Source organism: Salmo salar, chromosome 19, assembly GCF_965601325.2.
Source record: "Salmo salar chromosome 19, fSalSal1, whole genome shotgun sequence".
Classification (NCBI taxonomy): domain Eukaryota; kingdom Metazoa; phylum Chordata; class Actinopteri; order Salmoniformes; family Salmonidae; genus Salmo; species Salmo salar.
The window spans coordinates 58,899,046-58,914,887 of NC_138309.1; the positions used below are offsets into that span (position 1 = coordinate 58,899,046).

A 15,842-nucleotide genomic window follows, 5' to 3' on the forward strand; every position below is an offset into this window, starting at 1 on the left:
CTCTTCCCCTTCATCTACACTGATTGAAGTGGATTTAACAGGTGACATCAATAAGGGATTATAGCTTTCACCTGGTCAGTTTTTGTCAGGGATGGGCAAATCCAGTCCTCGGGGCCTGATTGGTGTCACACTTTTGCCCCAGCAAACACATCTGTCTCCAATAATCAACTAATAATGATCTTCAGTTTAGAATGCAATTTGATTAATCAGCTGTGTTTGCTAGAGATGGAGAAAAGTGTGACACCAATCAGGCCCCGAGGACTGGATTTGCCCACCCCTGGTCTGTGTCATGGAAAGAGCAGGTGTTCCTAATGTTTTCTACAATTAGTGTATAGTAGATGGGCATTCCGAGTCTTTTTGGTGAGCCGGATCATTTGGCTCCGTTCAGCTAAAAGACCTGTCCATTTGGCTCCCAAACGGCTCTTTGTTCATTAGTGCTTAGAAATGTACCATGACATGACAAAAATAGCAAATATCTTATGTTAAACCTATAAAGTTGCCTGCTATTATGTCAGATCGTGACATCCGAGTTCAAATACATTTTTACCTGACCAAATTATTAGACGGCCCGCAAAAAAGAAGAAATTTGAACGCACTGAAAAAAATGCATGTGGACCAGAATGAGTCTCTCTCCTCACTTTCTACTGTTCCTGCAGTGAGGAATTACAGAATGTTTTTATAACTTATCTGCAGATAATTGTGAGCTTAAAAAGCAGTTGTAACAGTATGCAAATCAGGGAGTCAAATGAACGGCTCGTTCACAAATGCGATTTGGTTCCCGACGTTCACCAAAAAGATCTGTTAAAAAAGAGACGTTAGTTCGTGAACGACCCATCATTAATATATAAAGGAATCACACCACAAACTAAATCCTATGAATATATTAAGATATATGACAATATACAGTGCATTCGGAAAGTATTCAGACCCCTTGACTTTTTCCACATTTTGTTACATTACAGTCTTATTCTAAAATGTATTAACATTGTTTTTTTCCCCCTCTCAATCTACACACAATACCCCATAACGAGAAAGCAAAAAACTGGTTGTTAGACATTTTTGCAAATTTATATAAAAAAAACGGAAATATTACATTTACATACAGTACCAGTCAAAAGTTTGGACACACCTACTCATTCAAGGGTTTTTCTTTATTTTTACTATTTTCTACATTGTAGAATATTAGTGAAGACATCACAACTATGAAATAACACCTATGGAATCATGTAGTATCCAAAAAAATTGCTTAACAAATCAAAATAGATCATATATTTGAGATTCTTCAAAGTAGCCACCCTTTGCTTTGATGACAGCTTTGCACCCTCTTGGCATTCTCTCAACCAGCTTCATCTGGAATGCTTTTCCAACAGTCTTGAAGGAGTTCCCACATATACTGAGCACTTGTTGGCTGCTTTTCCTTCACTCTGTGGTCCAACTCATCCCAAACCATCTCAATTGGGTTTAAGTCGGGTGATTGTGGAGGCCAGGTCATCTGATGCAGCACTACATCACTCTCCTTTTAGGTCAAATAGCTCTTACAAGCCAGGAGGTGTTGGGTCAATGTCCTGTTGAAATACAAATGATGGTCATGCAAACCAGAAGGGATGACGTATTACTGCAGAATGCGATGGTAGCCATGCTGGCTAAGTGTGCCTTGAAATCTAAATAAATCACTGACAGTGTCACCAGCAAAGCACCCCCACACCATCACACCTCCTCCTCCATGCTTCACGGTGGGAACCACACATGCGGAGATCATCCATTCACCTACTCTGCATCTCAAGACACGGCGGTTAGAACCAAAAATCTCAAATTTGGACTCATCAGACCAGAGGACAGATTTCCACCAATCTAATGTCCATTGCTCGTGTTTCTTGGCCCAAGCAAGTCTCTTCTTATTGGTGTCCTTTAGTGGTTTCTTTGCAGCAATTCAACCATGAAGACCTGATTCACACAGTCTCCTCTGAACAGTTGATGTTGAGATGTGTCTGTTACTTGAACTCTGAAGCATTTATTTGGGCTGCAATTTCTGAGGCTGGTAACTCTAATGAAGTTATCCTCTGCAGCAGAGGTAACTCGGAGTCTTCCATTCCTGTGGTAGTCCTCATGAGAGCCAGTTTCATTATAGCGCTTGATGGTTTTTGCAATTGCACTTGAAGAAACTTTCAAAGTTCTTGAAATGTTGCGTATTGACTGACCTTCATGTCTTAAAGTAATGATAGACTGTCGTTTCTCTTTGCTTATTTGAGCTGTTCTTGCCATAATATGGACTTGGTCTTTTACCAAATTGGGCTATGTTCTTTATATCACTCCTACCTTGTCACAACACAACTGATTGGCTCAAACGCACTGAGGAAAGAAACTCCACAAATTCACTTTGAACAAATCACACCTGTTAATTCAAATGCATTCCAGGTGGCTACCTTATGAAGCTGGTTGAGAGAATGCCAAGAGTGTACAAAGCTGTCATCAAGGCAAAGGGAGGCTACTTTGAAGAATCAGAAAAATATATTTCAATTTGTTTAACACTTTTTCTGGTTACTAAATAATTCCATATGTGTTATTTCATAGTTTTGATGTCTTCACTATTATTCTACAATGTAGAAAATAGTAAAAATAAAGAAAAACCCTTGAATGAGTAGGTGTCCAAACTTTTAACTGGTATTGTAAGTATTCAAACCATTTACTCAGTACTTTGTTAAAGCACCTTTGGCAATGATTACAGCCTCAAGTCTTCTTGGGTATGACGCTACAAGCTTGGCACACCTGTAGTTGGGGAGTTTTTCCCATTCTTCTCTGCAGATCCTCTCAAGCTCGGTCAGGTTGGAAGGGGAGCGTCACTGCACAGCTATTTTCAGGTCTCTCCAGAGATGTTCGATCGGGTTCAAGTCCGGGCTCTGGCTTGGCCACTCAAGAACATTCAAAGACTTGTCCCAAAGCCACTCCTGCATTGTCTTGGCTGTGTGCTCAGGGTCGTTGTCCTGTTGGAAGGTGAACCTTTGCCCAAGTCAGAGGTCCTGAGCGCACTGGAGCAGGTTTTCAAGGATTTCTCTGTACTTTGCGCCGTTCATCTTTCCCTTGATCCGGACTAGTCTCCCAGTCCCTGCCGCTGAAAAACATCCCACAGCACCACCATTCAGGCCAAAGAGTTCAATCTTGGTTTCATCAGATCAGAGAATCTTGTTTCTCATGGTCTGAGAGTCCTTTAGGTGCCTTTTGGCAAACTCCAAGCGGGCTGTCATTTGCCTTTTGCTGAGGAGTGGCTTCCGTCTGGCCACTCTACCATAAAGGCCCGATTGGTGGAGTGCTACAGAGGTAGTTGTCCTTCTGCAAGGTTCTCCCATCTCCTCAGAGGAACTCTGGAGCTCTGTCAGAGTGACCATCGGGTTCTTGGTCACCTCCCTGACCAAGGCCCTTCTCCCCGATTGCTCAGTTTGGCCAGGCAGCCAGCTCTAGGAAGTCTTGTTGGTTCCAAACTTCTTCCCTTTAAGAATGATGGAGGCCACTGTGTTCTTGGGGACCTTCAATGTTGCAGAAATGTTTTGGTACCCTTCCCCAGATTTGTGCCTCGATACAATCCTGTCTCGGAGCACAGGTGTCTGCCTTTCTAAATCATGTCCAATCAATTGAATTCACCACAGGTGGACTCCAATCAAGTTGTAGAAAAACATCAAGGATGATCAATGAAAACAGGATGCACCTGAGCTCTATTTCGAGTCTCATAGCAAAGGGTCTGAATACTTTTTAAAATAACCTGTTTTCACTTTGTCATTATGGGGTAAATTGATGTGTGTAGATTGATGAGGAAATTAATGAGGAAATTAAAATATTTAATCCATTTTAGAATAAGGCTGTAATGTAACAAAATGGAAGGGGTCTGAATACTTTCTAAATGCACTGTGTATATATACACACACATACTACCGTTCAAAAGTTTAGGGGCACTTAAAAATGTCCTTGTTTTTTAAATAAAAACATTTTTGTCCATTAAAATATCAAATCTATCAGAAATACAGTGTAGACATTGTTAATGTTGTAAATGACTATTGTAGCTGGAAACGGCTGATTTTAATAGAATATCTACATAGGCGTACAGAGGCCAATTATCAGCAACCATCACTCCTGTGTTCCAGTGGCACGTTGTGTTAGCTAATCCAAATTTATCACTTTAAAAGGCTAATTGATCATTAGAAAACCCTTTTGCAATTATGTTAGCACAGCCGAAAAATGTGGTTCTGATTTAAAGAAGCAATAAAACTGGCCTTCTTTAGACTAGTTGAGTATCTGGAGCATCATCATTTGTGGGTTCAATTACAGGCTCAACATGGCCAGAAACAAAGACCTTTCTTATGAAACTCTTCAGTCTATTCTTGTTCTGAGAAATGAAGGCTATTCCATGTGAGAGATTGCCAAGAAACTGAAGATATCGTACAATGCTGTGCACTACTCCCTTCACAGAACAGTGTAAACTGGCTCTAACCAGAAAATAAAGAGGAGTGGGAGGCCCCAGTGCACAACTGAGCAAGAGGACAAGTACATTAGTGTCTAGTTTGAGAAACAGATGCCTCACAAGTCCTCAACTGGCAGCTTCATTAAATTGTACCCGCAAAACACCAGTCTCAACGTCAACAGTGAAGAGGCGACACCGGGATGCTGACCTTCTAGGCAGAGTTGTGAAGAAAAAGCCATATCTCAGACTGGCCAATAAAAAGAAAAGATTGAGGGGGGCAAAAGAACACAGGCACTGGACAGAAGAACTCTGCCTGGAAGGCCAACATCATGGAGTCGCCTCTTCACTGTTGACGTTGAGACTGGTGTTTTGCAGGTACTATTTAATTAACCTACCAGTTGAGGACTTGTTAGGCGTCTGTTTCTCAAACTGGACACTAATGTACTTAATGGGGCCTCCCACTCTTTCTATTCTGGTTAGAGCCAGTTTGCGCTGATAATGTACGGCTATGTAGATATTCCATTTTTTTTACAAATCTGCCGTTTCCAGCTACAATAGTCATTTACAACATTAACAATGTCTACACTGTATTTCTGATCAATTTCATGTTATTTTAAATGGACAAAAAAATATGTTTTTCTTTCAAAAACAAGGACATTTCTATGTGACCCCAAACTTTTGAACAGTAGTGTATATATAAAAGAGAGAGTCTTTGTTATAATGTGATTGATGACGATGCGACACCGAGCCAGACTCTTGCCCGCCAGCATCTTACAGAGCAGACCGTTTGTACTAGACTACAACAATTACTCAAAAAGGGGTTACAGTGGTATTTATGGATTGTGTAAAATCCACTGTCTCTACCGCATCCGCTTTGTCTACAAGATATACTAAAGTGCCAAGGCCTAGGAGGTAGGGACTAGGAGTGAATTTGGAATGGGGCCGCCACAGACAGTATTAAGGCCCACCTCACCTCCCACTTGGTCTCCTCCAGCTGGGGCCCTAGGTCGATCTTCTCATGCTCGTAGGAGGTGCAGCGCTCCTCCAGCTGCTCCCTCTCCTGCAGCAGCTGGCTGAAGTCCTCCTGCAGCTTCTTCTTCTCCTGCTGCAGCTGGAAGACCTGCAGCTGGAGCACCTGCTGGGCACGCTGGGCCTTCTGGGAGTGTGTCTGCATCCGAGTGGCGCAGGTCTGACGCAGCTCCTCCAGCTCCAGCTCACAGCGCTTCTGCTTCTCCTCATACACCTGGGGGGAGAGAGGAGACAGGGGGAGACGGGGTAGACGGGGTGGGTAGGTGTGGGTGGCATTGTGTGAGGGTTGCATCGTGTGTGTGTATAGTGATTGTAATGGCTTGAGTGTCCCAGTATGTCATGACATTTGTCGTTTCGTGTGTGATGGTACATGGTCTGTGTGCCAGGTGCGTGCATGTGTACGTGCGCATGCGCTTGCATGCCTTCATGTGTTTTAGAATATGTGAAGGAAGGTGATTGTGTCTAATGCTCTCTGGTCTATTTATGCCACCATGTACCTGACAAATGGCCATCTCGTTCTCGTCCAGGTTGTCTCGGAGCTGCTGCAGCTCCACGTCTCTCTCCCTCAGCTTATCCTCCAGGTCCCTCACCACCCCCTCGTACCCCCCCTCCACGGGGGCTGGCGACCGCCCGCTCGACCCGCTGTCCGACAGGGGCTGGACACGCCCGCTCAGCGACCCCGACCCTGTGCTCTTACTGGACGAGGAGCGCCCGCTATCCGAGTTGGAGTGCCCGTGCACATTGCCGGGCGCCGTCTTCATGGGCTCTAGGTGGCAACTGACAAGCGGGGTGTCTGCGGGCGGCAGATTGTAGGGGATGCTGCCATAGGGTGGCAGGCTCGACAGGGAGTTCCGGCCCGAGTCAGACATGGAGCAGGTCTGGCTGCCCCCGCCCACGTGGCGCCCGCCGCTGTAGGAGGTGCGTTTCTCCGAGCAGGGCGACAAAGTGTCCGTCTGGCTACCAGGTGACAACAGGTTGAGATTGTTCTGGCTGTCTGATAGGCTGGACCGGTCGTGACGAGGGGAGAGGTACTGCATGGAGTTGCGGCTCTTGGGGATGACGGGTTTGAAGGCGGTGGGCCGGATCACTGTTTTCTCCATGTTCTGAGGGGTGAGACAATTGTTGGGTAAGAGGTTGTAAATAATCTATATTCAGTGAATGTTTCTTTTATTTTTTTCTAATCGTGTTACTGTGAGAGTAGATTGATCTACTGTAAATTGAGGAAACTGAATGACTGTACCATATAGCCTGGACAGGGTCATACTCACCTTCTCCAGCTTCCCCGATACGAGGACCAGTTTGGGCGGGGCTCCTCCTACGTTCCCGTTGAGGCTCCCCAGCTGCCCCTCCTTGGCCTCCTCGAGGTCAATCCCAGCCCTTGGGCTTCCGTTAGCCACATGGTTTTCATTCCAGTCCCCCACATAGTGCTGGTTCAGATACGAGTAATTCCCATTGGTCCCGCTGTCCTTACTGGAGCCAATCACCATCAAGGGCTTCCTGTTGCCAGGCGGAGTGAGGCTACTGAGCAGCGGATCCTGGGATGTGTCAGAGGAGCCCAGGCAAGAAGTGGCACCCAATGTGGTTCTGTGGAGCCTGGAAGTGCCTGGCTCGGGACCGATATCAACGGGCCGGTATTGACGCTCCATGTAGGCCGGGCCGGAGCGGTGGGCAATGAGGCTGCTGACAGAGCCCATGGCCTCCTGGGAGTTGGAGGCGGAGGGGAGGTTAGTGGGCGTGTGGGAGGCAGAGGGGTGGCGGCGGGGGGTGTGGTGACGCTCAGCCGGCATGAGTAGAGCCTGAATCAGGGCCATGGTGGCTGCTGCTCAGTGGGACAGCCACACGATCTGGGGGGACAGAGGTAGAAACAGAGGGACACAGTCAGTCAGATGAATGGGAACTATCAACGTAGCAAAGCAACAACAAAGCGTTACAGTAGAAATATTAGAAATGTACAGCTTGTTTGGACTATGGAACCATCCAGGGTCGTGTTCAGGAGGGCTCAGAGTTCTGAACGTTGCAGATAGAAATGTCTTAGAGATGACCTGAAGAATGTTCACAGACATGCTTCTATGTCATGTAACATATTCTACATTACAGAGAAAGCGTGTCAACTTTCTGTGACCCTGGTAAAACAAAGACTGCACGGATACAAACAAAATACACTGCTCAAAAAAATAAAGGGAACACTTAAACAACACAATGTAACTCCAAGTCAATCACACTTCTGTGAAATCAAACTGTCCACTTAGGAAGCAACACTGATTGACAATACATTTCACATGCTGTTGTGCAAATGGAATAGACAACAGGTGGAAATTATAGGCAATTAGCAAGACACCCCCAGTAAAGGAGTGGTTCTGCAGGTGGGGACCACAGACCACTTCTCAGTTCCTATGCTTCCTGGTTGATGTTTTGGTCACTTTTGAATGCTGGCGGTGCTTTCACTCTAGTGGTAGCATGAGACGGAGTCTACAACCCACACAAGTGGATCAGGTAGTGCAGCTCATCCAGGATGGCACATCAATGAGAGCTGTGGCAAGAAGGTTTGCTGTGTCTGTCAGCGTAGTGTCCAGAGCATGGAGGCGCTACCAGGAGACAGGCCAGTACATCAGGAGACGTGGAGGAGGCCGTAGGAGGACAACAACCCAGCAGCAGGACCGCTACCTCCGCCTTTGTGCAAGGAGAAGCAGGAGAAGCACTGCCAGAGCCCTGCAAAATGACCTCCAGCAGGCCACAAATGTGCATGTGTCTGCGCAAACGGTCAGAAACAGACTCCATGAGGGTGGTATGAGGGCCCGACGTCCACAGGTGGGGGTTGTGCTTACAGCCCAACACCGTGCAGGACGTTTGGCATTTGCCAGAGAACACCAAGATTGGCAAATTCGCCACTGGCGCCCTGTGCTCTTCACAGATGAAAGCAGGTTCACACTGAGCACGTGACAGAGTCTGGAGACGCCGTGGAGAACGTTCTGCTGCCTGCAACATCCTCCAGCATGACCGGTTTGGCGGTGGGTCAGTCATGGTGTGGGGTGGCATTTCTTTGGGGGGGCCGCACAGCCCTCCATGTGCTCGCCAGAGGTAGCCTGACTGCCATTAGGTACCGAGATGAGATCCTCAGACCCCTTGTGAGACCATATGCTGGTGCGGTTGGCCCTGGGTTCCTCCTAATGCAAGACAATGCTAGACCTCATGTGGCTGGAGTGTGTCAGCAGTTCCTGCAAGAGGAAGGCATTGATGCTATGGACTGGCCCGCCCGTTCCATCCACCAACGCCACGTTGCACCACAGACTGTCCAGGAGTTGGCGGATGCTTTAGTCCAGGTCTGGGAGGAGATCCCTCAGGAGACCATCCGCCACCTCATCAGGAGCATGCCCAGGCGTTGTAGGGAGGTCATACAGGCACGTGGAGGCCACACACACTACTGAGCCTCATTTTGACTTGTTTTAAGGACATTACATCAAAGTTGGATCAGCCTGTAGTGTGGTTTTCCACTTTAATTTTGAGTGTGACTCCAAATCCAGACCTCCATGGGTTGATAAATTGGATTTCCATTGATTATTTGTGTGTGAGATTGTGTTGTCAGCACATTCAACTATGTAAAGAAAAAATTATTTAATAAGATTATTTCTTTCATTCAGATCTAGGATGTGTTGTTTAAGTTGATGTGTTGTTTAAGTTTATTTTTTTGAGCAGTACATGTTCTCCTCCAACAGTTAAATATCCTGTAGCCACAGACAGAGCCAACTCATTTACAGAGCCCTTTCAAGCAGCACAAACATGGGCTTCAGGCCTATGGCTTTCGATGCCTGAGACAGCAAAGGCACAGTCTCCTCTCATGGCAAATAGCCCCTGACATGGTACTCATGATGGGAAGCAAGGCGACTGTCTGTCTCCCTACATCCCTTCAACCTCCTTTCAAAACAATGTTAGGGGGAGTGAACAACAAATCCTAGGGTATTCAATTGGTAATGACATCGTACACACACCATGGCTACCATCTCCTCCCAACCGGTGATCTCATCCAAAACAGCAACACTACACAGATCGACTGTGACATCATCAGTCCCAAGGCACACCGTCTGGTGGTGAGGGGAGAACAATGGTAGACAGGAAATGGCGCATGATGGTGAGGTCACGCTCCGTGTTTTGCAGGAACCCAGCTGTGTCAGGGTTCTTCCCAAAGAACGTAAGAGGGGCGCTGCGCCACCTTGTGGACTGGCTGCGCCGCTTTTCAATCATTTAAGGCTCTAGATTGCAGGAAATGGCACCACCTTGTTAAAAAAAAAAAATCCGGTGTGCATTTTAAATAATTCATCACTGCTGGAGGAGTCATCCAAAGCATAACGAGGTCCCAGGGACAGATGTGTCCAGTTGGAGATAGTTCAGTGTCAGAGCTCTGTGAAGTCAGGATCTAAATACAGATACTGCACTAGCCCTAAACTATGTCAAGTCATTTTACACACACACACACACACACACACACACACACACGTGTTAAGACCAGGACAGTGATTAAATGGGACCGTGGCGTGTCTATCAACCAGCCAGCTCCTCATTAATTACAGCCAGCCAGCCAGCTTGGCACCAGACAGGCACTGCCACCCTGCCAAGACAAACAGCCTACCACTAAGGTTTATCTGTGATTATGACATTCTAATTAGCACAGAGTGGAGGGGTAATAAATTATCCCTATTTATTTTATCCGATCATAACTGATACTGAAAGTTGGGGCAGTTGTATGACCAACAGAAATAAAAGGGTCTGAATACTTTTTTTCCCTGAATACTTAGCTGTGTTTGGTCTCTTCAACCATGGTTAATACGTCTGACCAAGGACCGGGCATGTCCTTCGTCGACAATTTTGACTCCTGGAATTGGCCTGGCTACTTTGTGGAAGACAGAATTCACCTGGTTGAAAATGGCTCCTGGATGTTGTCATCAAACATTGGGAAGGTTCTTGGTCAACTAAATTGATGTGAGGACAATATTAGCATTACATGTAAATCCGTTTTTACCATCCCATCCTCTTTGGTCTCTATGAGAGTTCCACATGTTGTCCCTGAAAGTGGTAACATGTCAAATGGTGCTAACTGGAGAAATGTAATTGCTATTCCTACTTTGGATTATGCCTATTAGGAAAATAAAACAATCTTTGAGTCTCCTGAAATCTCAAAGTAATCTGACTTGTATTGAAACTCCGTATGATTTTAAATGCAGAAAAGGTTTGACATTTTTACATCTTAATAGTCATAGTTTATTACCTAAAATGGATCAGGCAGACCCTGATATTTTTATTGTATCTGAGACCTGGTTAACTGATAAAATCCTGGACTCTGAGGTTTCTATGGATGGTTACAATGTGTTTAGGACTGATAGGAAAGGCAAAGGTGGTGGTGTTATTTGCACAAGGACTATTCTTTCTGTGTCTCTGTTAACGGCTACCTCCAGTCCTAAACAATTTGAATTGTTGGCTTTAAGTCTTCAGTTGGGTTCACACTCAAAAATAACAGTTATAGGAATCTATCGTCCATGTGTCAGGGATATACAGATGCCTCGATCCAAACCTTGTTTTATCAACAAGAGGAATTTTTTAAATTTCAATGAACAGGCCTTTTTTTGTGACCTTTACTTCAGTGACTTTGATTGTATTGCATCTATACCTGACCCAGAGTTGGCTTTGAACCACTTCACAAATGTTTTCAATGGTATTGTAGATAAACATGCTCCCTTTAAAAAAAAAATAATAATAAAAAAACACTAATAAAAATATTTTAAAATAATTTAAAAAAAAAAAATTACAAAAATTAAATAAAAAATATTTAAAAAAAAAAATCGGTCACTATCTAATACACTATCTGAATGTACAAGGAACACAGCTAAATTCTGGAAAGCTGTTAAATCACTGAAGGGTTATGTCTCCTCGTCTCTCCCCCAAGAAATTACTGACAAATTGATATCATTAATGCATTTAATGACCATTTTATCTCCGCAGGCTTTATATTTGAATGTATTTCAAAGCCAGCTCTTGAAAAGAGTAGTTTGGATGTAGATGGTGAAAATCTATTGAATGATACTGAAAATGTTGGTCAGGAGTTTCCTTTTAGGAAATTCACTGATAAAGAAGTCCTGGATGCTTTGTTAACATTAGCCAAAAAAGAAATCAACAGGGGCTGATCATTTGGAGCCTGGTCTGCTTATGTGTGCAGCATCTCTTATTGCTGGCTCAGTAGCCCACATTTCTATTTAACATTGTTATCAGGAAGTATTCCAAAAGCATGGAAATCTGCATATCTTGAAAATAGATTTTGCATCTCGATGTGACTCCGTTTAAATAAAATACATCTATACCTGCATTGTCAAAAACACACACACATTCCCTCTCTCACACAAAGTTGTGTTTGCAGTAGTGCACTAAACCTTCAACACACTATTTGTTAGGATATATGTTTGCAGGTTGACTACTATGCCCTTTTCCATGCTCATTACACAGGTGCACCTTGTGCTGGAGACAAAAGGCCACTAAAATGTTAGGTTCTCCAACAACCCAATGCCACAGATTTCTCAAGTTAAGGGAGCGTGCAATTAACTACCTCATCCCCATATTGTTATTTATTTTTGCTCTTTTGCACCCCAGTATCTCTACTTGCACATCATCTGCACATCTATCACTCCAATGTTATTGCTAATTTGTAATTATTTCGCCACTACGGCCTATTTGTTGCCTTACCTCCCTAATCTTACTACATTTGCACACAGTGTATATAGATGTTTCTATTGTGTTATTGACTGTACGTTTGTTTATCCCATGTGTAACTGTTGTTTTTGTCACAATATATAAAAAAGAAATTGACGGGAATGTCCACCAGAGCTGTTGCCAGAGAACTTTATGTTCATTTCTCTACCATGAGCCACCTCCTTACATTGTGTTAGAGAATTTGGCAGTACATCCAACCAGCCTCACAATTGCGGACCACGTGTATGGCGTCGTGTTGGCGAGCAGTTTGCTGATGTCACCATTGTGAACAGAGTGCCCCAAGGTGGTGGTGGGGTTATAGCATGGGCAGTGCATAAGCTACAGACAACGACCACAATTGCATTTTATCGATGGCAATTTGAATGCACAGAGATACTGTGACGAGATCCTAAGGCCCATTATCACGCCATTCATCCGCCGCCATCACGTCATGTTTCAGCATGATAATGTACGGCCCCATGTCGTAAGGATCTGTACACAATTCCTGGAAGCTGAAAATGTCCCAGTTCTGCCATGGACTGCATACTCACCAGACATGTCACCCATTGAGCATGTTTGGGTCGCTCTGGATCGATGTGTACGACAGCGTGTTCCTGTTCCCACCGATATCCAGCTATTTTGCACAGCCATTGAAGATGAGTGGGATATTCCACAGGCCACAATCAACAGCCTGATCAACTCTATGAGGAGGAGGTGGGTAGCACTGCATGAGGCAAACTGTGGTCACACCAGATATTGACTGGTTTTCAGATCCACTCCCCTACCTTTAAAAAAAAAAAAAGTATCTGTGCGACCATCAGATGCATATCTGTATTCCCAGTCATGTGAAATCCATAACTAGGTAAAATCTTTGACATTGTTGCATGTTGAGTTTATATTTTTGTTCAGTATAATTTCATTCAACATTCTGGCATGCAAGGAAAATGTCCATGCTTTTCAGTGCTTTGTTTCAGACTGTATTCCAAGAACTGGTATCAAATTCAGATTTATCAGGCAAGGAAGTAACCCTACTCCTCGGCCAGAGGTCGTGTGGCGCTCTGAACACTCCGAGAGCTAAGCGCTCCGAATTTACGAACGGACAATCTGACAGAGCTCTGAATTTACGAATGGCCCAGAGCGCACTCTGACCCTCCAGAGTGAATTTACGAACACAGCCTTAGCGTCTCAAAGCCTCTGAAGGAGACCAGATAGACTGATCACACTGACTCACGTACTGTAGGCCTAGTTCAACCAATAATCATGGGAGTCAGTGCTGCTTTGTCATGGAGGAAATTGGCACCAAAATACAGATATATTTCTCATTCAACTCAGCTGACTACAGCTTCGAAGACGTTCTCTGAGCAAATAGTTTTTGTCTCTCTGGGAAAGGCCTAGTATTTAGACAGGTAGACAGACACTCCCGCAGAAATAGCAATTTGCAGCCACATCGGCTATAACCACTTGTTTCCCTGAGAGAAACAAGTGGTCTGAGAAGGTTGTGGCCAGTGGGCTCAGTTCAGTATCACTGGTAGGTGGAAGAGCTCCAGTCCACTGTGATTTAATAACCACTGCATGGCAACGCTCACAGTCACATGACATGGCTATAGGGGTACTCAGTCATGGGCAATAAAGTAATGGCAGCTTACCCCTCAGGTATTTTTAAACAGCATACCAAGTAATTAAATGAACATGCCATTGGCAGATTTGGTAAAAAGTGAAAACTAACTTTACCTTCTCCAGATGCAGCCGGTTATTGACTGCTGGACTGATAGGTGCAGGCCACACCCCAGAACAGCAGCATTTAGCTTATTCGCTACTTTCTTAAGTCGTCTGAATGCCAAAACTGCCATGAAATAAACATGCATGGTCTACACTAAGCACAGGGATCAAGCACAGAGAAGACCAAACATGAACGCATCTCATTTATTGGTGTTACACACAGAAACGCATGGACACAAACATATACAGTAGGCCCAGCAGACCCTGCTTGGCTTGTACGCAAACATGCTTTGATACAAACCAAGAGGTTGCAGTAAATCCCTCAGAGTCAGTTGTACACATACGCCAACACAGCCAGAAGGATCTGGGCCCAAAAATACACTGTGTACACGAGGGGATGTGTCAGGACCGTGAATAAGGACAGCTCTGTTTTACTGGCTGGTTTCGAGGCCGACTGGAAGAGGCACCAGGAGCAGCACTTGTGATTTGGGATATATGAGTGAGAAAGTGAGAGAGCGTGAGTGAGAAAGTGTGAGTGAGTGAACAATGGGAAAATCACAGAAAGTGAGAAAAATAAAGAGAGAACATGTGCATGAGCAGTTTGGAACAAACTGTCTGGAAATCCCATCCTCCACTCTACATCTCCCTCCCAATTTAATCCACTCTCTCTATTAGAGGTCGGCCGATTAATCGGAATAGCCGATTAATTAGGGCCGATTTCATGTTTTCATAACAATCGGTAATTGGTATTTTTCACACCTTTATTTAACCAGGCAAGTCAGTTAAGAACATATTCTTATTTTCAATGACGGCCTAGGAATGGTGGGTTAACTGCCTTGTTCAGGGGGAGAACGACAGATTTTTACCTTGTCAGCTCGGGATGCAACCTTACGGTTAACTAGTCCAACGCTCTAACCACCTGCTTTACATTGCACTCCACGAGGAGCCTGCCTGTTACGCGAATGCAGTAAGAAGCCAGGGTAAGTTGCTAGCTAGCATTAAACTTATCTTATAAAAAACAATCAATCATAATCACTAGTTAACTACACATGGTTGATGATATTACTAGTTTATTTAGCCTGTCCTGCGTTGCATATAATCAATGCGGTGCGCAGTCACGAAAAAGGACTGTCATTGCTCCAACGTGTACCTAACCATAAACATCCATGTCTATCTTAAAATCAATACACAAGTATATATTTTTAAACCTGCATATTTAGCTAAAAGAAATCCAGGTTAGCAGGCAATATTAACCAGGTGAAATTGTGTCACTTCTCTTGCGTTCATTGCACGCAGAGACAGGGTATATGCAACAGTTTGGGCCGCCTGGCTCGTTGCGAACTAATTTACCAGAATTTTACATAATTATGACATAACATTGAAGGTTGTGCAATGTAACAGGAATATTTAGACTTAGGGATGCCACCCGTTAGATAAAATACGGAACAGTTCCGTATTTCACTGAAAGAAAAAAAACTTTTGTTTTTGAGATGATAGTTTCCGGATTCGACCATATTAATGACCTTAGGCTCATATTTCTGTGTGTTTACTATATTATAATTAAGTCTATAATTTGATAGAGCAGTCTCACTGAGCGGTGGTAGGCCCCAGCAGGCTCGTAAGCATTCATTCAAACAGCACTTTCGTGCGTTTTGCCAGCAGCTCTTCACAATGCTTCAAGCGTTGCGCTGTTTATGACTTCAAGCCTATCAACTCCCAAGATTAGGCTGGTGTAACCGATGTGAAATGGCAAGCTAGTTAGCGGGGTGCGCGCTAATAGCGTTTCAAACATCACTCGCTCTGAGACTTGGAGTAGTTGTTCCCCTTGCTCTGCATGGGTAACGCTGCTTCGAGGGTGGCTGTTGTCAATGTGTTCCTGGTTCGAGCCCAGGTAGGAGCGAGGAGAGGGACG

At 44.6% G+C, this 15,842-nt stretch overlaps 1 protein-coding gene across 6 annotated transcripts in view; it reads right to left on the bottom strand.

Moving 5' to 3' along the window:
- LOC106579277 (leucine zipper tumor suppressor 2) overlaps window positions 1-15,842 on the bottom strand; it is a 49,867-nt gene that overhangs the window by 3,510 nt on the left and 30,515 nt on the right. For all 6 annotated transcript variants that reach the window (XM_014159054.3, XM_014159047.3, XM_014159050.3 and 3 more), the window contains 3 exons: window positions 6,748-7,323; window positions 5,977-6,582; window positions 5,424-5,693 (listed from right to left, as the gene is read on the bottom strand). In XM_014159054.3, coding sequence (XP_014014529.3) covers window positions 5,424-5,693; window positions 5,977-6,582; window positions 6,748-7,290 — 1,419 coding nt within the window. In that variant the 5' untranslated portion in view covers window positions 7,291-7,323. The remainder of the gene's footprint in view (window positions 1-5,423; window positions 5,694-5,976; window positions 6,583-6,747; window positions 7,324-15,842) is intronic.